General features: G+C 49.9%; 1 protein-coding gene across 2 annotated transcripts in view; it reads left to right on the top strand.

Annotated features, from left to right (window-relative positions):
• Positions 1-23,651, top strand: part of ICE1 (interactor of little elongation complex ELL subunit 1) — a 56,589-nt gene extending 32,938 nt beyond the window's left edge. The window contains exons 13-19 of one of the 2 annotated variants that reach the window (XM_082724553.1): positions 763-5,550; positions 6,772-6,940; positions 9,703-9,863; positions 13,831-14,021; positions 15,940-16,046; positions 21,693-21,791; positions 22,590-23,651. In XM_082724553.1, coding sequence (XP_082580679.1) covers positions 763-5,550; positions 6,772-6,940; positions 9,703-9,863; positions 13,831-14,021; positions 15,940-16,046; positions 21,693-21,791; positions 22,590-22,771 — 5,697 coding nt within the window. In that variant the 3' untranslated portion in view covers positions 22,772-23,651. The remainder of the gene's footprint in view (positions 1-762; positions 5,551-6,771; positions 6,941-9,702; positions 9,864-13,830; positions 14,022-15,939; positions 16,047-21,692; positions 21,792-22,589) is intronic. The other variant, XM_082724554.1, reaches the window with a different exon arrangement.
• Positions 23,652-27,467: the final 3,816 nt, after the last annotated feature.

The raw sequence follows: 27,467 nt of genomic DNA, 5'->3' as shown, positions 1-27,467 counted from the left end.
TTAGAGCCAGGAGCATGGTGGAACGTGGTGGCGATGGAGGAGCCAGCTCTCCTGCTGCGCCTTGTGATGGGGGCAGTTCAGCCAAAACAGCAGGGGCTGCCCTGGGGTGTGGGGGGTTTCTGGAGCAGAGATGGGGAGGGGGCTGAGTGGGAAGGAGCAGTGTCGGTGTGCATACTGTTGAAAGAGGTAGAGCTCCTTCACTTGGTAACAGCAGCCCAGATGCAGCCCAGGCAGGAGGACATGTCCGCAGGAGGTACGTGGAGGTCGCTTCCCGGAGTGGTGGCCAGTTCCGCTCTGCTGGAGCTGGACGCCTGCAGAAGAGTGACCTGGAAGCGGGGGGTGGAAGGCTGTGCAGCTGGAGTTGGACATGTTCTGTGCCCGGAAACGGGGAGGAAGAGCCAGAGAGTAGGAATGTTTGGCCCTTTGGAGGAGAGACTAACGCTGGCCCTGTCTGTTGTGGGAGGAGCATGCCTTGGGAGTGTGGGGGTGGGGGGCTCTGGGAGGCGGTCCGGAATGGTGGCAGGGGCTGCTCTGCCTAAGCTCGGCTCCCTGCTGGCAGCTTCCGGATGGGGCTACCCTTTCCTCCCCCTTTCCTAGGCTGTGTCTGAAAGGATTCTTCAGGAATGCATTTGATTGATAGTTAGACGCAGTCGGTCCAATTAGTATTTCTTAAGAATCGCTTTTTAAGGCATTTAATTGTTGGGTATGTTTAGTCGTTTTAGTTAACATTTAACTAATAAGAATAACTCATTCGTTTTTAAGGAAACGTACTTCGGAGAGTATACAGATTCCAGTGATAATGAATTGTCTCAACATAGAAATTCTGCTGAGTCTGTTTCAGAAGATGAGACATCTGAATCACAGTACTTTGGTTCATCCAGAAAAAGTAAAGGAAGTGTTGGTACCTGGGAGGAAAAGCTCAAATCACATGAAGCCACCCAGGCTCTGACTACATTGGAAGTAAATGAAGTGACAGCTGTTGGGTTTGGGACGTTCACAGCGACGCTGAGAGAGCCTTCAGCTGCGTACCCCGGAGCTCGCGAGAAACACTGGATGGTGTCACGTGAGTCCGCGAGGGACGGGAGAAGAGCCGTTTCGGATGAGGCACAAGGACAGAGAGCAGTCAGGGAGGCGGATAAGTCGGTGCAGACCGAGAACACACTTCATGAGCCCATCAGAAATGTGTGTGCTGAGATGTCGTCTGGCAGCCAGGCACAGGGCAATGGAGTGGCCCTCCGGAAGTCTGACGTAGGTTCCTCTCCCCTCGGCAAGAGGCCATTCAGTGAACTCATGGAATCTGAAGGAAAAACCCTACTATCCAAAATGATAGGATCCCCCAAATCACAGTTTACTAAGTGGACATTAACTAATGAAATCCCTCTTGAATCAGATCGTCTGTCAATCTCTGACCACTTGCAGGGAATGTGTAGCATATTGGGAAAGAAGCGAGATGTTCAAGGCTTCATTTTAGGAGCATCGCCTGAGCCAGAGGACGATGCAGGTGACGCAGCGGGTGCCCCAGGGCTCCGTGGTGATGCCAGCCTTTCTTCCTCTTCTACCTCGGGAGCATCGTCTGTCTGCAGTGACTCCCCATCTTCCTCTGGATTAAAGTACGCTCATGACCCACACATTCCTGCTAAAGTTACCGCGATGGAACTGCACCACTCAGAAAAGAAGCTACAAGCTGAAACCTTGAATGTGCTAGATCTGCAGCCTGCGCCCCCAGAGTGTCCTGCCGGAGAGAACCATCTGGAGAAGAGCTTGTGTGCTTTGAGCCCTGAGTTGGGAGCATCACATTTTAATAATGAGAGCGACAGGGAGGTCAAGTCCAGAGACGTTTTGAAAGGCATTCCCAAAGTCTGTTCACTTGCACAGTCAGTATTTATACAAGCTATGAAAGAGGCACAGTGCAGAAGCCAGGGTCCTAGCGCTGAGCTCCCCGGGACTAGGGCGGATTCTACACCATTGCTAGCGTCTCAGCGTAGCTTGACCAAGGGTGGGTTTGTTTTGAAAAGCCCTTCGTGGCACCATAGTGATGTGTTGCGGAGAGGTGGGGAAGAAAGGCTGAGGGCCAAGTCGGAGCCCGAACAGAAGACTAACCACCAGGTACAACAGGCCGCATCCTCCTTAGAAAGTAGACGGTCCACATCGAAGCCTGAACTTGCCTCAGAAAATAACCCCCTGGGGCTCAGGGTTGCTACGTCACTGTTGCCTAACCAAGTGTCCGTGATCACTAAGCAGGCCCGGCCCGACAGAGTGCAGAGCGCTAGACCGGCGCCCTGGAGGCAGCAGAGGACCGAGCCTCCGTTCGCGGCAGCACACGCCGGTCCTGGGGCTCTTGCCACGTCCTCGGTAGCCAGATGTGGCGGAGAAAGAGAGGACACGGCGTGGGCTGCCCAGGGAGCGGCTGCTAAGGAAGGGACCTCGCCACAAGTTTCTGCCTCGTGGAGAAAATTAAGTTTCAGTTTTCCAAGTGGTTCTTCACCAGTCGGAAGTTCTCCTAGTTCCACAAATAGCAAACCGTCTTTCTCTCCTAAAAACATCCCTGTCCCAAACCAAGGCGTCACAACCGAAGCCTCAGCCCAGGAGGCAGTGCCAAAGCAAAGTCTGCTCCTTCATGCCGCGAGTCTGGACTCCCCTGGGCTGGATGGGGACCGACTCCGTCCCGCTCCAGAAGGGCCAGTGTCGAGAAGTTTCGCTGTTGACAGAGTGCCCTATGGGGGCACGGGCAGGTCTGGCAGCGAGGCTCTGGCCATCCCGGAGGGCTCTCCCCGTGTCCGCCCGAGCCTGCAGGAGTCCCCAGAGCTGCCGTCTCAGACTCCTGGCGGGGCTTCTCCTGAAGGTGCAGGCACCACAGGGACGGCTCTCCCGTCGGCGATTCTCCGAAAAGATGAAGAGACGCGGGCTGTCCCCGCGAGTGCTCTCGCTGGGCCTCTGTGTTGTTACTCGGGCATTCGGGAGGGAGGAGGTGGTGACACGGAGGTGGAGGAGAGTGAGGCGCCGAGCGGCAGCGAGTGGGAGAGTGAGCCCGAAGCCGCGCTGGGGGACAGACTGCAGGGGGCTGCCTGTGCCTCCAGAAGAGGTTTAGGAGCCCCAGGTGCTGGCGCAGCCGAGACCCGGCCTTCCGTCGAGGTGGGCCGTCTGACCTCCGCGCTGCAGGACTTCAACATCAGTACTCTTTCGGAGATCGACGGGCTCTCTACGTCAGAGGTCGTGATGTTTCTTGAAAGTTGTCAGTTAAGAGATTACAGTTCAGGGGACTCTGTTTCAGAATGTTCTAGCAAAGGAACCCTGCGTAAAGAAATGAACAAAGACTCAAAGCCAGGTGACCTCTCAGGAGGAAAGTACAGAAAGCAGCTCTGTGAGGAAGAAACCCTGGAAACCTCCGAAGAGTGGATTGAATCGGAGGACGAGGACGGTGCTCTGAGGAGCACAGGGCGGCTCACTCGGCGCTCCTTGGAAGCGCTGTCCGAGGTGCTCACCAGGTTTGGACGGGAGCTTCAGGCCGGCTGCGAGAGCTCTCCTGGAAAAGACGCTGCTGCCTTAGTGCTCTCAAATACGCACGGTGGCGTGACCGGTGAGCCTGGCAGAGAGCACGTCCCCCCTCAGGGGGCGAGTGGCTTCCCGCCACACCCTTCAGGTTCCTCCCCTCCAGTAGCCAGCATGACTGGCAAGGGCCCTTCTGCTAGCGGCTCGTCGAGTCACGACATCACTCCTGGCAGTCCTGAGGGTGTTCCCAGTGTGAGCAGCCCGATCGGCGGTGGGGCAGGGCCCTCCCCCCAGCGCTCGGACTCCGTGGCGGGGCAGACCATAGAAGGCAGTGCTGAGGAGGGAGCAGAGACAACGTTTCAGTGCCAGATATCCACAGTGACCTCCGAAGTCATAAACGTGCTCATCAATAAGGATCAAAATCTCGTCATTGAAAAGGGGGACCACTGGACCATCATAAATGGGGTAGCTCTCATGCCAGATGTGGACCAGGTCATACTGTGTGACACTCCTGAAGACACCCCTGTTTCCCCAGATGGAGGAGGCCTGGGAGCTGGCTTCATTTCCCTTACTTCCATGGAGAAGTCTCCAGAGACCGGTCACCCTGACCCTCCGTTTCCAGAGCCCCAGTGCGGCAGCAACCTATCCTGTGCGCAAGAGGAAATTTCCAGCAGTAGCCAGAGCACCAACTTTGATAAAAGCCGTCTGCGTAACAGGCCTGTCAAACCTAGCGTAAGGATTAGTTCTGAGATCTATGATCAGAACTTTGAGTCTCAGACCATTGCATCTGATCACACGTACTTTAACTCGAAACTAGAGCCGTTCAGCAAAAATAAGAATCGATCAAAGATTTCAAACAAAGATCAATCGAACAAGTCGGCAAAGGCTTTGGCATCAAGCCGAGTTGACACTAATCAGAATGAAGGTTCTCAGTCATTTTCAGGGGAAAGAGAGAACACAAAAACTCAGAGAACTCAAACTCAGACCATCCTAGCCAATGCTGACACATCAACCCCTACAGATGGTTCTGACACGCTGAGTAAAATCCGGCGGGAGGTGGGGCCCCCTCTGCCGCCCTTGCTTGCTCCTCTGGTCGCTACACCTCCAAGGACTTCGCAGCCGGTTTCTCCGCTGCTGGCAACTTCTTCTCCCTCCTCACCTACCTCTCCTCTTGGCCAGATTTCTCCCTTGTGTGAACTCCCTGTGCCTCCTGTGATGTCTCCTTTGCCGGAAGGGCCGGGAGGCCTCTCTCCCCCATGCACATCTCCGTCCCCATCTGCTGCACCGGCCGGCGAGAGGATATTGTCCTCACCCTTGCAATTTTGTGCTGCCACCCCAAAGCATGCCCTCCCTGTGCCTGGCCGCCTCCCGCCTCTGGCATCAGCCCACACAGCTGTGGCTGGACCCCAAGAGAATTCCGTTAAAATCCTCGACACCATGTACCCAGAACTGTCTGCCAGGGCCCGTACCCTCAACATTCTCAAAGGGAACATTCAGCTCACTCGCGGTCCTCCTGCAGACCGGAAGAGCTTAGCGGGGCCTGTCAGTGCTATCACAGGCTTCAAGGCAATCACCTCAACATCCACCGCCTTTGTTAAGACAGGGGGCAGCTCAGGGAGTGACTGTAGTCAGGAGAAGTCCAGAGACGGGGGGACTCGCCAGGATGCAGGGGGGAAAAGGACATTGTCTGCATCTACACTGAGGAGTGCCAAAAGACTGCGGCTGGACAGCGGGTCCCCAGAACCAGAAACTGGGGGCGCCACTACAGAAGGAGTCAGCAAGGCCCTCCGGAGGAGCCTCCCTCAAGCTGAAGCTGTGGCGGCAGAGGAAGAAAGTTCTCCTCTGACCATCAGTGCCGTTTCACAGTTGCCTCCAAACCCAAAAGAAACTGTAGAGTCCCATGACAAAGCCATAGCCGATGCGCTGAAGAAGATCGCAGAGTCGTCTTTTGATCTCTTACCTGTCATTCGAAGTCACGTGTATGTAGGAAATATCTCCAAAAAGCCTGTCATGAGAGATCAAGAGAAGGAAGTTGTTCATGAATTTAGCACAACCAAAAAGGTACGTGGTTGCTCTTCTGTAGGAGCGCTAGGAATTGCATGTCCTCAGAGACAGGCTCTCTGCTCTCAGCAAAGTGGTAGATGACCCTGAACAGAAACTTGATTTCAGAGATAGACAGATATCCATATAAACATTGTGACCTACACTTTGTTTCTAGTCAGCATTTTGTGTACTTGAGATGGAAAAAGACACTGGGGATCTGATCATTTGTATTCATCAAATACCTTAAAATTTTAAAGAAATAAAAGTGATTGTCAGGACTATAGTTGCATATTTCCCATCAATTCTGGCATGATTAAAAGCTCAAAATGATTTGCTCCAAAATATCAAATTATTTTCCTGTAATGGAGCCTCTCTTTTCTGTGAACAGTACGCACACATTTGAGTCTGAGCACCTTCCAGAAAGAGAGCAAGGGGTTCCCCTGTGCCTCCTTTTTAGTATCTGTCACCTATGAAACAGGAACCGATCTTGGTTTCAAGATAGGGACAGTTAAAGTGGGAATACTGTGCAGATTCACACAACTGGTGTTTTAGGACTTCTCTAGGGTCGAATTTTCCCAGTTTCCATGTCGACACCTTGTGTGGATTCTTTCCAGTGTCTCCTGGATGGCGCCGTGTTGGTTTCTGCACACCCTGAGAGCCATGGTGGGAACAGTACGGATGTGTCTTCTGTTGATTGCTTACTTTCAGAAAGTAGAGAAAGTAATACATGTCACTTTGAAAAGATAATTTTATTTTCAAGTGAACAAATGGATCAAATTATTTAATGCCCTTCTTCTTATGTAGGAAAATGGTTGCCCAGTATTTTTAAGACCTAAACAGGATAAATGTGTAGGGCACATCAGAATTCAGAAAACAGGAATGGGAAAAGAATGTAGAGCGAGTGCAGTGCACACACACTAAATTATTTTAGCCCAAACAAGGAAGAATATTTGTTTGGCGCGGCCGCAGGCAGACGAATGTGCTCGGCCAGGGCCCCTGGCCCCTGCAGGCAGCCTGCAGGTTTGGACCTCTTGCCCCCCACACCGGCGGGGGGACGGGAGGTGGGTCACTGGGCTGAGTAAAAGCAGGTGGTTTGCCACAGTGACCGCTCTTTTCTGCTGGCTGATCGAGTGCGAGATTTATGGCCCTATTTCAGTTTTGTAACTTGAGCTATTTAGTAGACAGAAGCAATTCACGTGTACATTACCTTCTCTTTTTTCTTCTTTTTCTCAAACCCAGCATTTAGCAGAGTGCTTGCTGCACTCTATCCTCTCAGAACTGAAAATTCAGAAGATCTCCATGGAGCGCAATTACATTCACGCCCTCTGCAGAGTGTATGTGGGCATCTGTCGACAACTTGGGGACTTGGAAAGAGCTCGTTTGTTTTGCTACAGCCTACTTAAGGAAGGTACGTTTAGGTAGTGACAATTCTGTTTTGGAAGCCCACTTCTGCCTTTTTACCTCATTGTTAGGCTTGGATCTGTGTTTGCAGCTAAGTGTTTGCGGTGTATCTTTCAAAATAGTGTTAATGTTTGGGCGTTTATCAGAGGCCATGAAGAGCCTGAGCTGTCCCAGCCCTGCCTGGTTTTCAGTGGGAGAGTTGACGTGACATACACGTGCTTCTCTCAACACACACATGTGCACTGGCACATAATTCAGGGTCTCTCATCGCTGCGTGTTTGTCTCCTGGTGTAGTTACTGAAGAGTCAGATGCTGGCAACACGAGGTAAGGGCATGACTGTAAAGTCAGGGACAGACCCCCGTGCTGCATCGGAAGCTGGGGAAGGCCGAACTCTCCAGCGGCGCGGCGAGCCCGGAGCAGGAAGGGGGCAGAGGGCGGGAAGGCGGGCTCTCTGGAGCCGCTTTTCCGTTCGTTCCCTGCCTTCCTCCCCACTCCCGGGGCGGGTCAGGAGTCCGCCTCTGTAATAGGACGTGCTCAGTGGGCACATTTGTAAACAGAGTAACGATAAACAAACGCAGCTCAGTTTCCTGTCAGAAAGTCCGAGCTCGACAGGCTTTTTCATCCTTCTTAGGGCGTTCACAGGGCTTGTGAAGCCGGGGATGGAAGGTGCGCGGCGTGTGTACATCTGTGAGCGAGGCTGCCGGCTGCGGCCCTCTGCCTTTCTTGGTTTCCTCTTGCAGTCGCTGGTGGGTCCGCAGTAGTTCCCGGTGTGCTCGCTAGGTGTCAGGGCGCGGACGGTGACTGGCACCAGACGCAGACCCGCCCGAGTGGTGAGGCCCGTGTTTGCTGGTCACGTGGCCCCGGCGCGCGTGGGGCTCCCGCAGTGGCGGGTACTAGCGAGGCGAGCGGCGTGGACTCTGCTGGGCCCCCGCGAGGTTCTGTTCTTGTCAAACACCGCCAGCCCCCTTTCTGTCAGGCTCATGGGGAGCAGGTCTCTCCCTCAGAAGCGACCCCCCCTGTTGTCGGGACTCCCATGGCCTTCCTCCTGCAGGCTCCTGGCTTTTTCTTCACGGTGCTTACCCCCCGGCCTTGTATCCCGAACGCTTCTGTTTGCTGTCTCCGCTTACCACATTGTGTGCTCTGTCAGGGCCGGGATTCTGTCTTGTCCCTACGTCCCCCTACCCCTCAAGGATGCATTGTACGCAGCCATTGAGGATCTGTTGCTTGAGGGGCTGTGCCGTGGAGGGGGATTTGTGAGACTGAGGGGTCACAGAAGCTCTCCTTGTCAGAGCAGCTTCCGAACTGGAGGTGTGAAGACACCAGCGAGTGCCTCTAAGAAATGTGAGGGAGGGGGCGCCTGAGGGCTGCAGTCGGTTAACGTCTGCCTTGGGCTCAGGTCATGACCCCAGGGTCCTGGGATCAAGCCCCGCATCGGGCTCCCTGCTCAGTGGGAAGCCTGCTTCTCCCTCTCCCTCTCCCTCTCCCACTGCTGTGTTCCCTCTCTGGCTGTGTCTCTCTAATAAATAAATAAAATCTTAAAAAAAAAAACAAAACTAAAAAACGAGGGAGAAGATGGCGGTCAGATGGCGCCGCATGTGGAGAGGGGTCCTGGGGTGGGAGGATTTTCCGTCTCCGAAACAGCAGGTCAGAATAGACTGTGAGCGTCTGCTTTGACTTACTTGCTCTGGAAACGCAAGATGTGGCTTCCTGCCAAACGGTAAAAATCTGTGTCGACTGGTTCAACCAAGTTGCAAAACCCGGACGGTTTCTCACAAGATCAAAATCTTCATTGGTCGGATGACCCAGAAATCCCACTCGCAGGTCCTTATCTAGCCGACGTGGAGCCACACCTCCCCTAGACTGGTGCTCCCGGAGCCGGACGCGGACGTCTGGTAGCTGCAGGAAGGACGGGTGTGTGCTGTCAAGCAGCTCAGTACGGCTTGGCCACACAAAGTGAGGGGCTGCTGAGGTGGTGGCAGCACAGTGGGTCGCGGAAGCATTCTGCTGAGTCAGGGAGCCGGGCAGAAAAGAGTCGCGCTGGCCGAGCGCGCCGACGGACAGCGGAGGGAAGAGCTAACCTGCAGTGTCGGGGAGCGGGTCGGGGCCGTCTGTGTCGGGGACGAAGGGAGGCACCGGAAGGGTGCAGGCCATGGGGTTTGGGAGGGTGGAAATGTTCTTTGTGTTGGCTGTGGTGGGGGTTATACGTACATGTTCACTCATCAGAACCCATCAGACGGTGCTTAAGAGTGTGTTTCGTTGTGTGTGAGCGGCGTGTGGGTTAGGTTGAGGAAACAAAGCCAACTGTGGGGAAGCATGCACAGTAGAAGCTTTTCATCCGCGATGTATAAAAACATCTCCATATCCGAAGCCTTTCATGTGTTGCACAGGTGAGTTCTGTCTTCCCCGTGCATAAGAAATAGCCTGACATGACACTTCTCAAATGGGGAGGTTCTGGGGTTTCAGAAGTCTGAAGAGAGAGGCTTGCCTTTGCTTCGTGTCTGGATTTGATGGCTCTTTTCATGAGACATTGCTGTATATTGTCCAGGTATTCTGTTTCAGATCTAGTTAAGGAAGGTTTGCCAAAGGGAAAAGGTTGGGGGAGAAACAAGCAGATTTGCACAAAGCAGGGCCTCCTCGGGCACCCGCCTTCAGTGGTAGGAGACCCTGCAAGGCACAAGTGAAATGATTAAAATTGGTTCTTAGCTTGTAATTTATTCACTTGATTAGACATAAAGGTTTTTTTGTTTTGTTTTGTTTTTTCCTCATAGATTTTCCAGAGTCAGAGAAACTGACTTTGTTCATTGCAAATATGTGGCATGATATATTTATTTCCCAATCGGTGATTAATAAGGCAATGCAGTTGGTTGCCAGGCAACGTGCTAAAGGAGAGGTCCGGAACTGTTTGAGAGCCTTTCTCAACTGGGAAAAGGTAAGGTTTGTTTTTATTTCTCAATTGTCAGACCTTACTTGTAGATCTCCTATGAATGTCCTTACTCAGTTTTGTGTTTCCTGTTGAATTAGTTCATAGGCATTTCAGGGACAGGACTCTTCCTATTGAATCCTTTAAAATACCATTTTAGCCTAAGCTTATGCATTTAGTTTAGGAAATGCGCATGAGGCACTTTGGGAAGGATTGGAGCTGTAGGCGTTTTGGTAATTTCCAAAAATTTTCTTTCATTCACTAATTTATGACTGATGATCATGTGGAATGTGTATGTAGGGGGTGGTTCATAGGAGCTGCATAGCGTTGGCTTCTGTGATGGGCACTTGGAGAACTGAAAAATGGCATTGCAACTCGTTCCTGTCTTGACTTTTTAAAATCTAAATATTGTGTTTTTCTTTTTGATTGATGGAATTTTTATTTAAATACTTAGTTCTTACGTGTTCTTTTCCTCTTTTTTTGATTTTCTTTGCTAACTGAGTGCTAATATACCATCTAGATTAGTGTTCTTTTATGTTACAGCTGTGGGCTAGTGAGAATCTCTGGAGGCTGAATTGACAGTGGTAAACTCTAAGAAGCAATGTAGAATTCAGTGAGAGGTTGATCTTTGTTTTTTATTTTTTATTTATTTAGAGAAAGTGTGCACATGTGCGTGGGAGGAGTGGCAGAGGGAGAGAATCTCTCTGTTTTTTGGGGTTTTTTTTGTTTGTTTGTTTGTTTTTAAGAGAGAGAGAGTGCAGGAGGGGCACAGGGGAGAGGGAGAGAGAAAATCCCAAGCAGATTCTGTGCTGAGCAGAGAGCCTAATTCAGGGCTTGAACTCATGAAACTGAGATCATGACCTGAGCCTAAATCAAGGGTTGGACACTTAATTGAGCCACCCCGGAGTCCCAGCCTTGGTTTGTTTTTAAATGACCGTATATTAATTTCCTCTTGAAGTTATCCTGGCTTATGTGTGTAGTGCAGTTTTATATGTCATTTTGCTTTCCATTTTTGTGCTTTTTTTTTTTTTTTTAAATTTTATTTATTTATTTGACAGACAGAGATCACAAGTAGGCAGAGAGGCAGGCAGAGAGAGAGAGAGGAGGAAGCAGGCTCCCCGCAGAGCAGAGAGCCCGATGTGGGGCTCGATCCCAGGACCCTGCGATCATGACCTGAGCCAAAGGCAGTGGCTTAAGCCACTGAGCCACCCAGGCGCCCCCATTTTTGTGCTTTTTGATATTAATATTCATTAGGCTTTTTTATTTTCTTTGTTTTTTTAAGAGCATGAGTGGGGGCAGAGGGAAGGGGAGAGAGAATTTTTCTCTTTTTTTAAAGAGAGAGCGAGAGCACGGGAGGGACACGAGAGAGGGAGAGAGAGAGCGTCCCAAGCCGACTCCGTGCTGAGCAGAGAGCCTGATGCCGGGCTCAAGCTCACAACCCGAAGATCCTAACCTGAGCTGAAATCAAGAGTCCCAACACCCAACTGGTTGAACCACCCAGGTGCCCCGACTTCTATTTTCTTGTAAGAAATAGAGGAAAGGAATATTGGTAAACAGAAGTTAAGGAAACATTAAAAAGCAAGATTGTAATCATCTTTCCAGCAACTCGTCTAGAGAAATGAGTGTCATCTTGGGAGACACCATCGGACTCAGGTCAGCAGCTTAGTCAGAAGAGCCCTTCCACCTCATGCCGTTGGCCTGCCTCAGTCATGCTGCGTCCTCCCAGATTCCTGCCGCCCAGGAGCCCCTGCGTGGTCCTCCTGCCGTGCACCGGCGCCTCCTGGTGGCCTGGTCGGGGTGAAACCAGACATGGTAGTTTGATGATCAAAGACATTATAAAGAAAATAGACTTTCACCAAATGTGTTTGTTCTGTATCATATCAAATAAAAATATAAAATCAAAAGTATAAAAAGTGAGTAATACTTGAGATAAAAATACCATTATAAGACTTCGAGATTTTCTCTCACAGAATTCAACAGATCAGATAGACAAAAATGAGTAGAACAGTGGAATTCAGTAATACAACAAGTAAACTGGAAAGAATATATATTTCTTTGCATGTCTGTGGCACATTTATAAAACCAGTGATGAATTTGGCCACATAAAAACTTTAATTCCTAAAAAGTAAAGATTCCATAGACAAAATTCTTTGGTAGTAATTCCATGAAATCTTCTATAAGTAATTCAGAGATTCCATAAACACTACTTGAAAGTTGGCATACGTGGTCCTGGACAACCTGGGAATAAACAGGAACTCAAAAGTAAGACAAATGTTGTGAAAGTCATTGAGAAGGAAAACATTCCATACCAAAGAGCTCTAGTTGTTATAAAACTTATACTCATTAAGGTAGTTTAATGTTTTGATATCAGATAATAGAATGGCTGGTTGTCATCTTAGAAATCAAATATCTGCGACCCTAGAAGGGACCTAGGAAAAAAGGAATAGAGTTTCAAGGTGATAGTAATGAAACAGAGAAGGACAAACACGTAGGAAAAGAACTCATTGCCTTTAAGAAATAGCAGCAAAACATAGAGCTCCCAGATCAGATTAATGAAAAAAGAGAAAATAGAAAATAGTGAGGATTTCAAAAATGAGAAAGAAAACAGACTCCAGATGTGGGGGAGAGGTTGAGAAGCCCACCACCTGCAGCTTTGTAGTGACAGGCCGGAAGCTGAGGATGCTTTCTTAGCAAAATAAAAATGACCAAACTTGGTTTTCGAGGTGGAACGCTTGATAAATCAGTTGTTTTCAGTTGTCACAAAAGAGGTGGAAATGTTGATGTATAGTTTACTGTATAAAAAGCATGTGTAGATTCCACTGAATTTTGGCTAGTTTTCTGAAGAACCCAGTAATTCCAGTCTTTTGCTAGTATGTTTTGCAAGTTTGTTTTTTACTTATTGAATTATTTTTTTTTAATGTAGACTCCGTGCCTATTGTGGAGCCCAACACAGGGCTTGAACTCATGACCCTGAGATCAAGACCTGAACTGAGATTAAGAATCGGACATTTAACCGACTGAGCCACCCAGGCACCCCCTGTTTATTTTTAGTAACAGAACCCAGTAAAAAAAGGCATAAGAAAGGAAAAAAATTACAAATCCATTGCTAGGTATTTATCCAAGAGATGTCAAATTAATGTCCACATAAAGACAGGTTATATGCACGCTCATAGCATTTCACGGGTAACCTGGGCTGGATAGTGTGGCTGTGTGCCGCGGTGAGTGCGTAAGCAGACTGGTCCCTCACATAAAGGATAACATTCAGCTGCAGGAGCGACTGTTCGGGCTCCCGGGACGTATAGCATCAGATGTGCACAGGTGTGAAAGATGCCGGGTGAGGAGTCTGGTGCTGGCTGACTCGAGTTTATGAATTTTTGTAAAAAGACTGATATTGAGGGTCAGAGGATGATAGAACTGGAAGAACTTTTTCAAAGTTTAAAAAAGTTACAACTTTTCTTCCCTGATTTGAGGTAAAATAAATCTGCATTTCTGTCTGCATTGCTGCTTATCTCCTTCCTGCCTGATTAGATTCTGCTTTCTGCCTGGAGGCTTTTTTTTTTTTAATATTTTATTGATTTATTTTAGAAAGCACAAGTGAGTAAGCCTCTTCCCTGGGGCAGGGCCAGAGGGAGAGTCTGGAACATGGAGCCCCCAGGTTCGACCGCAGGACCTTGAGATCATGACCAGAGCCAAAACCAAGAGATGGCATGCGTAACCAACTGAGCCACCCAGGTGCCCCTGCCTGGAGTTTTCTTATCCGGCCTAGCAGTCTCTGTGCTTATATAATCATCTTAGGGCAAATAGTATAGGACTACGATAAATAGAGTTCCTTTTAAAATACAACTTTGAATAAATGTTTTTTAAAATTAAATGATTATTCACCTAATGCTTATTACGTTCTTACTTATGAGATGACTAATATAAGATGTGTTATATTTGAAACTCTAAATTTTCTTTTTTCTTTTGCATTTGCTAGAATGCTCCTGTGGATGTGGGTTTCATGGTTTCTAAGCTGCTGTTGACCATACAGTTGTGTCCCAAAACGGAGTTTCAGTCCAGTGAAAAATTTGGGGAAGACTTAAGTGATAACACTTGGGAGTATATATTTGCTATCGACCTGCTCTGCTGCCATCAGAAGTGGATTTGGACACATGATAACATTATAAGGTACAAGGCTGTTGTGCTAACTGAAAGTTGGGTTCTTGAATTGGAAGGTAGGCTGTCACATGGTTTGAATTGTGGTTTGAATTGGTTTTGCTCTTGAAGGTTGCTGAAACATTTTACAAGCAACATTTGATTTGGTTAAAAATTGGTAAAACTCTCGTTAAAAGACATGTATTATTGTTACATCCCCTTGCTTTGTTTTTGTGGTGGCTGTAACTTACTTATATTCTGTTACTACTTTCTCTCTCCCAAGGAGCGGTGACCCCTGTGAAGGAGGGGTTTGGGTTCACTGGAACATCCCCAACTCATAGAGCAGTGCCCAGAAAGGCAGCCCTCCATGACTGGTGTAGGGGAACGTGCCATGATCAGATCTTAACATTCAGATACTTGGGAAACCCATGTGAACAGACATAGGAAAAGTGCCGTGTTAGCAGCTCTTCTCACCTGGCTTTCTGGAGGGAGCTTAGTCTCAGGCATCTGTTTTATGTAATGAATCTGCTCTTCTCTGTGCATGGAGAATTCTGGCACTAGCCATATACTATCTCTGGAAGAACAGGAGGTGGGAGAGCGGAGAAAATCGTCATTCAGGTGATTGTTCCATAGATCTTAATTTTCTTGGAAGCCTGATTGAGAAAGACTGATTTAAAGGAGTCTGTGGCATTATAGAGGATTCGCAAAGGATTCATAGTCCGTATCCTGCAGGTACTTGAATGTGTTCTGTGGAAAACTGTTCCTCCTTAACACTAGGGACAGATTATATGTCTAAATGTCAAATGATAGGGAATTAAATTATGGTACTACCACATTAAAGGAATCGCTGTAAGTGGATGTGTAACATACTGACATGGAAGTAGCTCCCATGCTTTGCTGGCTAAGGGAGTGACGGTGCGGCATGTCTAGCGCTGTCCGTATGAAGATGTGAGCGCCTCCTGTGGCCTCGTCTCCTGCCTCAGAGGAGCCCAGCAGGCAGCGTGACAAGTAAGTCCACCACAGGTGGTTGTGGGCACCCCTGCTGGGGGCGAGGACAGAGTGTTGAAGAGTGGGATCTGTGCCTGAGCCAGTGCCACACCCGGAGCCCCGAGTGCTGTGCTCCCCTTCACTGGGTTTATACTTGTGCGCCTAGAGAAGTACAGGGAAAGAAAGGTCCAGAATTAGTTGAGTAATGTTATCTGAAAATGTCTTAATTTGAGGTGCTTTTAATTTGCCTTTTTTTCTGTGTGTTGGCATTTAACTTTTTAATACTATGAATACTATATAAGAAGAAAATAGACTTTGGAAGGAAGGGAAAGCAAGAGGAGCTGGCACTGTTTTCAGTCAGTAGAGAGTCAGTTTGTAAGGTGTGGTTTCATTGTTGCCTCTGAGCTCCGCGCTCCTCCGAGGACATGGCAGAGGCTTCTAGAACTCAGGTGCCACATGCACGTCTGTAATGTCCCCAGTGAAAATCCAGATTCCCACCTCTTCCAGTTCTGTGACTTGGGGACATTGTCTAGCGTCCCTATTCAAAGCCTTGTAGAAGGGGTGGAAACAGAATAAAGGTCCAAGCCTATAGGTACTTGCAGCTTCTTTTTAGTCAGTGTGGACCCAAGTATCTGAATGGTTGGAGACTGTGTGAGCTTCCTGTGTCTGGTCTCTTTTTAACCTAAAAGGTTACATCTTCAGAAGACCTTGTTCTGGGGTGCCTGACTGGCTTAGTAGATCCTGCGACTCCTGATCTCACGGTTGTGAGTTTGAGCTCCACGTTGGGCATGGAGCCTACTTTAAAATAAGTAAATTAAAAAGAAAAGTCCTTCTTTATCAATTGTCTGTTTCTCATGGACCATTTTGAAGTTGTTGATCTTTGAGTGACGGTGAGCATGCAAGCTTTCCACATTCGTGTATGTATATGCATGTGTATGTATATATATATTCTGTTGTTTTTTAGTAAAGAGCTGTGGCCTGTAATGGATAAGTGGATAAAATACAGAAAAGGACATGCGAACATTGCATATACTCCTGACATTATTATAGCGTCGATACTGAGGCTGATCGGTGAGTTGTCTGTTTTAATAAAATGTTTATTGTTACTGATCACATATTATATGTGGGAGAATAAGTGTAATAATGAGAATAAGTGTAATAGCGGTCGCTGACCAAACCCTCCCGCAGTGACGGATTTCTGCCACCACCGCATCAGATGCATTCTCACTTCCTTCTCCTCGCTCAGACCCTTTCTTTATAAATCACTGTTTTCTCTGACTTTGTCAGAGATGAGGTCTTCACGCGGTCCACTGGACATGTGATTGAATGTGTGCTGCTTGGTTCCTCCTGGGACACGCACATGCCCACGTGCCCAGCAGCACATGGAATTGCAGCCTGTGATGCTCGGGACTCATTCGTGTCTGTAACATGCTGTGTCCTGCTCGTGTACCACGTTCTCTGCTGGCCCAGACAGGGTCACATCATGCAACTCCATGACTAGGAACTACTAGCCTTGTTCTCCAAGCCCATACCAGAAATTAAAATCTTGCTTAAATAGATTTTAAATGGGACATAGATGCTTTTCCATCTTGGGTAAGCAGGCTCTCTGGGGTTTTTGGTTCTACTCCCTGTCGCCCATACTTTTTTATTTTTTATTTTTACTTATTTTTTCCTCCTTGCATCATCTTTGACGAGTTGCTCTCCAGACCGTGCAGAGTTATCACTGATGAGATCGATTAATTTTGGGAAGGCTCTTCTTACTTTGAACGGACTTCTCCATCTCTAGCACATAGTCTTGCCCCCTGAGCCACACCATCAAGGCTCATCTGATACCAGTGTTGTAGCCCCTCAGATCCTAGAACATACTCACCGTGACCTTTAAGGATCTTTGGAGTTTAATTAGTTAGAGCTTCAAGATAGTACCACTTGAAGTAAGGTTTGCGAATATTTAAGTTACCTAAGTAAGTCCCATAACTAGATCGTCTGTGACGTGTATATAACAGCTAGTTAGGTTGCCGTCCCAGTAACCAGGCATTGCTGCTCTGAAGCACGTGGTGCTAAGTGAATGTGCAAAATGGTCCAAGCAGCAGCCTGCTCTTAGGGAAGACATCTCCTTCCACTGGATAGAGCCAGAAGTACACCTGGGGGGAAGTTACCAGAAAGAGAGCCTGTGGGCCAAGTGATTGCTGGAGGCGGTAGGGGAATTCGAAGAGATGCCTCCAAAGACAGCTTGAGGTGTGGAAGTGGATGAACTGCTCCCTGGGGGACTGTCTCAAAACACAGTGTGCAGAGTCCCTTATTTCAGGAAGCTCTGAGAAACCATTTCAGCCCTACCCCGGAAGCAGTACGGATGGAGCAGGGCTAGGGACATGTTCTCAGCAGTGCACTGGCATCTGGACATCTCGCTCTGCTTTCAATAGCATCTTCTCTCCAGGATTCAAGAAAAATGTTCATACTTGGAAATGACATTTTAAATTATAGAACCTATTTGAAAATTAAAAAAATTGGGAGATGTTGTTAAATCCTTAAATAGATCTATTGATCTAGATAAAGTATGTTTGGAATCTTGAAAAGAACATGATAAACTTTTTGAAGTCACACTTAGGAAATATGGTGTGATTTTTGCTGTTGTTTACATACACATATGTGTTGGCCGTTAACAGGAGAGGGGACGGGTGTGGGAGAGCGGAAGGCTGCTGGTCACTTCTGGTAACTTCCTCACAGTCCCTGGGCGTCCGTGGCAGAGCGTCAGCCTCATGCATGAATCTCCCCTACAGGGGGCTTTCAGGAGTCTTCCACATTTGGCTGGATGGCCAAAGTGCCTGTGTGTGTGTGGATACTGACATAATTAAAGTCATACATAGTTGTATATTACAGGAATAATTGACAATACATAGTTACCAGTATTGTGGGATAAAATGTTAACATATAAATATCGAATGTGATCCAGAGGGTGGATAGCAAAGAGGTGGCGATGGTGAAAGTGAGAGCAGAGGCAGGACTGGGGAGCCTCGTTAGTTCTGTAGACAGGAGAGGGCCGCTGGGACAGCCGGGCTGGCCATGGTTCCGCGGGCTGGAGCTGGCCAGTGGCGGCTCAGCTTTGCCTGCTCTGGCTGGCTGTCCACCGAAGCGATATTCCTGGGTGATGGGGCGGGATGCGGGTGGATGGCGAGGGTGGGGGGCAGAGACAGGCGAGGCCTGCTGGCAGAGTTCTGAGGAGTCATGTCAGGGTCGGATGTGCGTGGGCCCGTCTGCACACCTGTCAGACTTGGGAGTTGGAACTGTTTCTAAGAAGATAGTCCGTTGGAGAACTTCTTGTGGTTTCTGAAGCTGACACTGAAGAATTTAGCAAGTAATTAAATTGCTGGGCTGTGATTTAATAATGACCAAAATCACTAATCATTCATAAAATAAAGGAGTTATGTTTATTTTTATTTCTAGATTTGCAAAACCCTAACTGGAGTTTCACTCCATGGGAAATAAGACGCTTCCTGTCAGAGCAGTTCTGTGTTGTCTGGTGCTGGACAGGGGTGTGAAGATTGCTCTTGGCCAGTGTAGGATTATGAGATCAGGGTCTGACATCTGCAACGATGACGTGTTAGCACATTTTGTAGAGTGCATTGCTGTGGGTTCAGGGGGCCATGAGAAGTGGAAGAACCTACCTCTGTCGGGCAGACATGAGCTTGGAAAGGCGCAGCCCTTGTTTCTGGGGCCACACCGTGGGGAGTGGCAGAGCGGGGACCGCAGTTGGCATGCTGCTGGATCACGTTGAGTGCAGGGCTACGGGGTACCTTTTCTGCCCCCAGAGAGCTCGTGAACTACCCCTGGCCCATCTGGTCTTGACTGGATCCTAGAAGCTAGGAGAACGCCATTTCGCACAGCAGTTTTTTGTGGGGCCAGCTGTGTAACCATTGTTGATTTGCACCCAGTCTCTTCTTGGGCTTGTTCCCTTTCTGAAATTATCTCAGCACACTTTTCCCTCGGGATGTCTGTATCTGCACTCTTGAATGAAAACCCTGGTGGCTACACAGGCACCTTCCCAGCTGGCCCCGAGCTGCCCTCCTCACGCTTCCCTGGGTGCTGGGCAGTCCTTAGACTTGGAGCTTAAGTCCACATCTCTTACTTGCTATGTTTTAATGTGGCTGGGCCACCCTGGACTCACATTCCTTCTGTAGGAGGACTTTTCTTCCCATGTAGTGAGCAAATTTGTCCATCATCTTTGTCATCATGTATGTAAGTTTTTTCCCTTAAGCCACCTACCTCTGAGTTATGACTTCCTCTTACTATAACCCTGATAGCTCCATTAATTTAAATCACTTACAAAATCCAATTCATTAGGCATTTTTAATTGAAAGAACAGAAGCCATTTTCATAGAGTTCTCTATTACCTGAGATTATACTCACATCCTATGGATGAGCCCACATCTGTGTTTGGCACACGCCCGTTCCTATCTCTGCTGTCACTAACGGGTTGAAACCCCCCTGGTAGATTGTCTTGCAGGACAGATCTGGGGATATACCATTACCAGTCTGATCCGATTGGAAGCAGATAATTATCTGCTATTGAGTGATCAGTAAGTGAAGTTCCTGATCCCTAAAGTACAATACTTTTCAGCCTCAGTGGAAGATTTACCAGAAATTATCCAGATATTTATAGTTTCATCCTGGATTTGAAATTTTCCAGGCATTCATCCATCAGTGGGAATTTATGGAGCGTTTGCTCTCTGTCATAGCATTTAGGGTGCATGTAACCAGCACTAAGTTGTTTTTTCTTGGGGATAGTAAGTAGTAAAGGTCTGGGTAGTGTCCTCGGCCTGTTTCTCCATATTGGAGAAGGAGATGCAGCTGAGGGCCTGGGTTCACATACAGACCCGAGAATGTGTGTGGTACCGAGAACACGTGGGTGCAGAACTGAGAGATCGCAGGGGCCTGTCGTAAGAACCCAGGAGAAAGGTGGTATGAGTGCATCCGGGTGTGTCCCAGAGTCCTCTCCCCATGAGACAGAGAATGGGGCCTCTGCTTTGAAGCAAGCTCAAGTCCCCGGATCCTGGGAATGAAGGAAGGACCGGGTGAGTGGGAACTAGCTGTGTGGCCTCCTCTTGTTTGCGTTAGCCTCCAGTTGGCGTTCGCTGCCCCCAGCGAGAAACGCCGGAGCTTCTGTCACTCCAGGTCGTACCTACCAGGTGTTAACATGTTCAGGATTGAAAATAACATGTAGCTCTTCATTTAACATTAATAACGATAAACCATTGTTAACATAGACGACATTCATTCTCCGTGGGCAGGATTTGCCCAGCGACGACAGCGGTGAGGAGGACTGCATTTATCCTGTCGCGGACAGTTATCCTGTCGCAGGCGTTTATCCTGTCACAGACATTTATCCTGTAGCGGACATTTATCCTGTCGCGGACATTTATCCTGTCGCAGGCATTTATCCTGTCACAGACATTTATCCTGTCGCGGGCATTTATCCTGTCGCAGACCTCTTCACTGTCTGGCTCGGGGGCCTCTCTGCTCTGCACTCAGGCTCTTGCAGGATGTTGTTTTGGTTGAAGTGTGTGAAGATAATACAGTTTTGTGCGGAGCTGATAAAGAGAGAGGAGTATTTTAATAGCCTCTTCAGATCATTGTGGATGTTCTTCGACACTGTGGTGAACTTCCACAAGGGGGACCTCCCGGAAGGCTGGATGCAGCTTGAAGTCTGAGCCTCCCCAGGGAGTCTCCACTGAGCGGCCTGGGGCTCTCGCAGTGCGTGGAGGTGGCCTTCTGCCCAGTCGTGATTCTGTGACTTGCTCCGCGCACTTGGAAAGTACTGACTTGCACAGGTCTTCCAAATATCAACAGTATCGAGAAAACAGGCATTAATGTCGTCACTGATCTCATCAGATTTTTGAAGCTGTCAAGCTCTGGGTGGCTGATGGAAGGTTTTCCAAAATTCTGGTTTTGCTTAAGAGCTCACATTTTATCTTGGACAACAGCGATAAATTTCCTTGCAGTGACTAGGTTCACTTTATTCATTTTTGAGAAAGTGTCTGTCTTGGTCTGAAGAGCTGTAGTCAGTCAGTCATTCTTTCCGGGAGATGTGGGTGTTGCTTGGGGAGCGTCCTGGTTCCCTCCCCGTGCCAGCAGCTCCCAGGCCCTGGGGCCCCGGCTTTCGTGCCGTCCGTCTGGGCTGAGCCCTGGGAAGAAGGCAGGTCACTCCTGAGTGAAAGTGCTGGTGGTGTGAAAATTGTTTTGACCCTGAGGACTCTGGGGGTCTGCAAACCACACTCAAGTGCCGCTGTGCTTCTCGGCTGGGTCAGAACGGCTGTGGGTCAGACCAAAGCCAGGCCTGCTGGGCAGCTGTGCGGGGCTTCCTGGAACTCATAGAAGTCCACCATTTCCCAGTGAGCCTGCGGCAGCCAGTCTTTCTCCCAAGTTCCACTCCTTGTGATACCTTTGCTGAGACAGCCAGGTGCTGTTGTGTCCTGCGTGTGAGTGAGAGCAGGGTGGTTGGTCGCCTCGGTCCCCACCGCCCCCAGTAAGATACATGGCGCTCTGTGGGGTCCTGGTGCCTCACATTTTAACCTGTTTTCATGTAAGAAACATGTTCCCATTTGAACTTCAGGATCCTTCACGTACACGGTGTTACAGGAAGGAAACCAGAATTTTAGAGCTTTACGAGAAGTTCACACTTCACTGAAGGTGGCTCGTGTTTTGGTTTCCTTGTGTCCTCAGGTCGCCTAGGCCAGCTGGGCTTGAAGGAGGGCTTCCCGTCCGCTGTGAAGAACATCAGCTCCGTTATCGGCATGTTCATCCAGCACGCCCGGGACGAAGGTAAAACCTTTGTTGATTGAAGTGGTTTTTGAGTGCCGCGCGTTCCTCCCGTACACCGCATCTGCATCTTTCCTGCGCGCAGTGCTCGGTGCCCCCCACTGCCGCGCGCTTGCGGGGATCGGCCTGTGCGCCCCGCGTGGGAGCTGCTGTGGGTTTTCTGGTGTGTGGTTTGAATTACAATTTAACTAAAATTTAGCTGATTTTAGTTAAATAACTTCTGAAAAGCCTTCTGCGAAATGAGAAGGCCCTCGCGGCAGGGTCTTGGGCCTGGCTGCGGCCCAGTGGCCCTGGCTGCTGCTTCGGTGGTGCACTGTGGTGGGCGGGGCGGGGCGGGCTAAGCTCCCCGCAGGGCTGCGTTCCTCGTGTTCAGAGCAACTGTGTAAAACTCCCACTGGATAGCCAGTGGGCTCACCACTTTGCCAAATGCTTTGGGATCCCCATTTTGTGGAGACTCTGGAATGGAGTGTGATCCTTCCAGAGCTGCTCCGGGAAGCTTTGGCGCGGGTCACACGAGGCTGGGAGCTTTTTGGCCGCATGGCCTGTGCTGGCTCTGCCAGGGCTGGGGGCCAGGCCAGCACTGGGGCCTGCCCACAGCCCTCCTGCTCCGCTGCTCTTCTGTTTCTTCCCATCTGCAGATGTGTGCTTCACCCATTGTTTCATTGTAGGACTTTTCTTTCCTATTTTTCATGCCGGCAGCGGGTGTCCTGCATGTGAATAGTGATTCAGTGGAGGACAGCATGAACATTCTGAGTCACAGGCATCTTCTTGTGTAATGACGGGTCTGAAAATCCCTTGCAGATATCCCGTGGGGCATCCAGCTGGCGGCTGTGTACGCGCTCTGTGATCTGAGTCCCAGCAACCCAGCCGAGATATCCAAGATCCTGGAGGCCTGGCGCCAAGAGACCGCGCACAGCGTGCCCTCCGCGGTGCTCAGCTGCCTGGAGGAAGTGAGCTCGCTGTGCGCGGAGGAAGTCGGCTAAGCCGCCCCGCGCCCGGTGTCCAGAGAAGTGCCTTTACATATCTCGAGTGCAAATAGAGGAGTCAGCCCGCGGAGCACACACTGAGGTTTTAGAAGGAAAGACATCGAAGAGAGAAAATGCCCAGAGGCTCTCCTCACTGTGGTGAGGAGACAGAAGCCAGCCGTGGCAGGGCTGCCTTTCCCTAACCCGCATACATTTCACTTAAGGCTGTTGTGATTCCATGACATGTGGGTTGTATTATTGTGTCTTGGTCAAACAACAAAAACTTGAACTTAGCCCTTTTTTGCTGCAGAAAGTGTCCTTTAGTCGCTTTTTAAAATTGAGTGGCATTTTATAATGAATTTAATATAAAAGCAGTGATTTGGTTCCCAGGCTAATTTTGAACTTTGCGCTGAAATGATTGACTAGGGAAAAATAAGCTGGCTGAGAAAGAGCTAGAAGACTCTTCGGCTGTCTCAGCTGGAAATGGGCTTCAAATTGTTTCTCAAGGTATAGTGCGCGACTGGTCAGAGGAGAACCCAAGAGAGCCTTAGAGACCCGCTCTAGTGCGTCATCTTCCTGTCTCTGCGGGCCCTTCAAACGGTCACTGTATCAGGACGAGGAGGGCTGAAGAGTAGACATTCACTTGCAGGCTTTGTGTCAGCGACCTGTACATAGACAATTCAGAGACGCACAGGCAGGTCTCTGTGTGTGCCGTGTATATATGGACCGTGCTATGATGTGCTTCACATTTGATGATATTCCACTTTCGGAATTTTAGTATTTGTACATAGAAAATGGGTTTAATAACTCACCGTGGTTCTGATTTGTCTTATATTCATCATTTCTTAAAATTCTTGTATGTGTTTTTTATAATAAAAAATTAAAAGTAAGCCATGCACATGATTGTTCTGATCAGTGAAGAGTGACACTTGGCATTCCTTCTACTCTAACCAAAGACGGAAAATTCTCCACTCTAACCAAAGATAAAACGGCCATTCCAAGTGGTAGAAACATGCTACATTACCATTGTCTAGCGGGTTTCTCCGAGATGCTCTTAGTGACATTGGAAACCGGATGATTACATACTGATTGGCCCCCATGATTGGGTTTGTTTACCTACAAGTACTGCTGCCCTTTAAAAATTACATTTGACAACTATTTTGCTACTCCTGCCTCGTGTTTTTAAAGTAATTATAACAAACATAATTGAGATTTATAAATAACTCTTCATTGCCCTTTGGAAGCTCTTTGTTGGTGTGTTGTTCTTTCTTCCAGTGTTTGCTGAGAATGTGCTCGCGCTAGGGGCCTCGCTGGGAGGAGCCAGAGAGCAGAAAGCCAGGGCCTGTGACCTGCTGGGAGAGAAAATCCTACCCCCCACCCCAGTGAATGAGCAGTCAGAAATTGTAGTGAGGGCATGAAGGAAGCGTGGAGCTGTGCACAGGAGTAGTAGGGGTGACTCCTCTCTTTCTGTGTATTGGGCAAGGAGGGTCCCTCTGAGCAGGCAGCAGGTGAGCTAGGGTCTGGGAGGCGGGAGCCAGCCCCGAGAGGAGACCAGTGACCGTCCTGGACCGGTGACTGGCTCTGAAGGGGAGGAGCCCGTTACATGCGGGAAGGGGCTGGTATAGCCCGGACACGCTGTTGAAGGAGGCGAGCGTTTGGTCCGTCATGCAGGTGACTGCCATCCTTTGGACCTGGGCAGCTCCAGGCTTGGTGGTGGTTGGATGGTTTGAGCAGAGGTCTCCTATGCGAGATCACATTTTAGTAGGGCCGTTCTGGGGCCACAGGATGGGAGCAGGGCAAGAGGGGCACCAAGACCGCTTAGGAAGTCTGGGGAGAGCCCAGGGTGGCCGCAGAAGACAAAGGGTACGTGGGTTTCAAATCTATCTTGGAGGTTCCCTGCTAAATTCATGCACTGGGGAACGGGCCAGGTAGAAGTCGAGACTCCGAGGTTACTGGGTTAGGCACCATGGGTTGGGGATGGGCACAGGTTTGGTGGTTGGAATCACAAATACTAAGTGTGCTTTCAGGATGTGGGAATCACGAGCATAATTTTTATAGGCAAAAGTATGGAGGTAGAATAAATCGGGCAGAAGTTGGGGAGTTGACATCGTGGGGAGACTATTTAAAAGCTGTGTACCTGTGTGCATGTGTGTGTGTGTGTGTGTGTGTGTATGCGCGTGCATGCACATGTGAAGTCACAAGGGAGAAGACCTTGCCAACAAGTACCTCCTTGTGACTTGAAGTTGCAGGGGCCGGAGGCAGTGGTGTGGTCCCTTGACGGTTGTTTCCTGGCCATAGCTAAGAAGGTGGGGAGGCAGGCAGGCGGCCACTTGTGCCATGGGTCAGGCGAGGTGATGAGTGCATTTTATCTTCAGTGGGTGGCAGTGACCTTGGGGAGCATTTCCCAAAGGTCAGCATGTTAAGGCAAAGAGATTAGGTTTGCAGGTGGCTTGTAGGGGAATTTCTGGTGAATGGGTTGGTCATAGTTTTATAAGCTCAGACGGCTTATGTGTTTTTAATTGGCAGAGGATAGGGAACCCCAGACTTTTTCCATTGGTTGTTGAGCTCTGGTCACCAGGTGTGTGGAGCTCACTTGTCAGTGTCCGTTTGGTGTTGTGGCCTATTGGACAGACCCGACGTCCCCTGGAACGCTCTGGCACCCTCAGGCTGTGAAGCAGTTCTAAGCTACGGCTGGACTGAATTTCTGGTATCCAAGCAGACCCCTGGGCTGTGGGGTGTAGGATTTAAACGAGCGTGTCAACAGGTGAGTGAGCACTTGCAGCCGGAGTGAATGGGGGAGGCCTTAGCCTAGCGCTGGGTCCACCGGGCGCCCGGGAAGCACACGGGCTCTGGGTGGCCCAAGCTGAGCAGCCAGGACAAGCCTGGCCATCTGCTCCTCTGCTCCTGCGATGACGCTCACATGGGGCCACACGCTCCAGGCTGGGCTGCTGGACACAAAGGGCGCAGGACCCTGAGGAGCTGCCCCCGGGATGGCGCCGGAGAGGAGGGGCAGTGAGCAGTGTGGCCCATGGTCTGAGCTCACTTCTGAGCCCTGTGCCCGTGAACTTTCCTGAGAAAGCCCCAGCCTTTCATCCCAAACACAGAATCCACTGGCGGGTGATACTTCAGGCTGTCATTTCTCTCTCTCAAGACAGGAAGTGACTGTGGAGCTCAGCCTGGATGTGGAGAGCCCGAGACTGCCTGTGAGCTTGGGAATGGAAAAAGTCGCGCCGTGGCCGTTAGGGGGCGCTGCAGCCTCGCCCATGGACCTCACCTCCGGGACACAGAGGGCACCTTCGCTGGGATGCAGGCCGAGTGCGCGTCACCCTCCCCGGCCTGTCACCCAGGGAGACCTCCTTCTGCGGGCGTTGGGCCTTGAGCGGAGTGCGTTCTCCCCAGCAGTGAACGGGAGGGACGCGTGGAGGTAACGTGGGAGACCGCAGAGTTGGGGAGCACTCCTCCCCCTCCCGCCAACTGCAAATGCAGATTTTGCCTGTTTGTTGGGTTCTTTTCTGGATGTTCTTTAATGATCTTAGAGCGAATGCTTTGACAAAACGAAGAGTAAATGAGGCGGCCAGGTGCGTCAGTGGTGGCGCTGTCGGGGGGAGGCTGTGTGAGCGCCCCCACGCTTAGCCAGGCGTGTGACGCCAGCCTGCCCATACTGAGCGTTCCCCGCTCCTCCAGGTCACATTCCTCATGTGTCCTCTCGTGTCGCACGGTATTGTCAGGAACCTAGTGTGCAGAGAGCCCAGAAGTGTACGTCTAACCGTGCCTCGTGACGACTGAAGAAGCCACACAGGCTTCAGTGTGGAATGTTCTGGAAACACAGGGGAAGTGCTTCAGAAGGAAGACACAGCCACTAACTTAAAGCCTTCCTCCCTTTCATCCTTCTGTTTGCCGGGCACTTTCTCCGAGAAATTCAGTGCATGGTTTTCAGACCATTCGTGTTCCTGCCTCAAGACTCCCGAGGAGGGGCCTACATGTACGGCGCCGCATGTTGTCTGTGTGCGCAGGGGTCATTTGTGTCAGGTCCAGAGCGGTCCCGTACTGAGCCAGTATGTTCGTGCGGAGTGGTCAACGACCGAGCTGTGAGTGACGTGCCAGCGGGAGGTGGCGCGCTCCAGCTGCAGGGAAGCGACAGTGTCTGCGTTCTGTGGAGGACCTTGGGGGTTTGCAAACAACGCTACAAGCAGGGCTTCCTGGCACACGTGCCCCCGCGTGTCCATGCCCACACTTGGAGCCTTGCCTCCCCCAGGTGGACCTCTGACTCTCCTACTGGACCAGAAAGCTGGTCTTGCCCAGCCCATCCAAGGGCGCTGTGCCCAGGGAGGGGACCCTGGGGGGTGCCGGGCGGACCAATCCCCAGATCCTGGTTCTCAGAGGGCATGACTTCCCCCCACACCCGTAGAGTCCCAGAGTGGAGCTGTCCAGGTTGTGCAGAACGATCCTGCAGGCCAGGTGCACAGCTCCAGCAGTGGGGGTCCCTGGGCGCTACCTCTGCCCTCCCGGCCACTCGGCTGACACCCCCTTGACCCCTCCTGCTTCAGTGTGGGGGCAACGGGAGAGGAAGAGGAGGGGCCCGTTACTCTCTTCCCACCCCCGAGAACCATCCTTCTTTGTTCTCAGTTGTTTGCGGAGTCTCTAAGAGTGTTAATTTTTTTCTTAACAAACAGTCATTAATTGGCTGCTCGGGGATAATCTGCCCTAAATCAAG

The sequence above is a fragment of the Mustela nivalis genome (genome assembly GCF_964662115.1).
Source record: "Mustela nivalis genome assembly, chromosome: 3".
NCBI classification, from domain to species: Eukaryota; Metazoa; Chordata; class Mammalia; order Carnivora; family Mustelidae; genus Mustela; species Mustela nivalis.
Note: the sequence above shows the minus strand (reverse complement) of the source record. Positions and strands in the feature narration are given on the sequence as shown.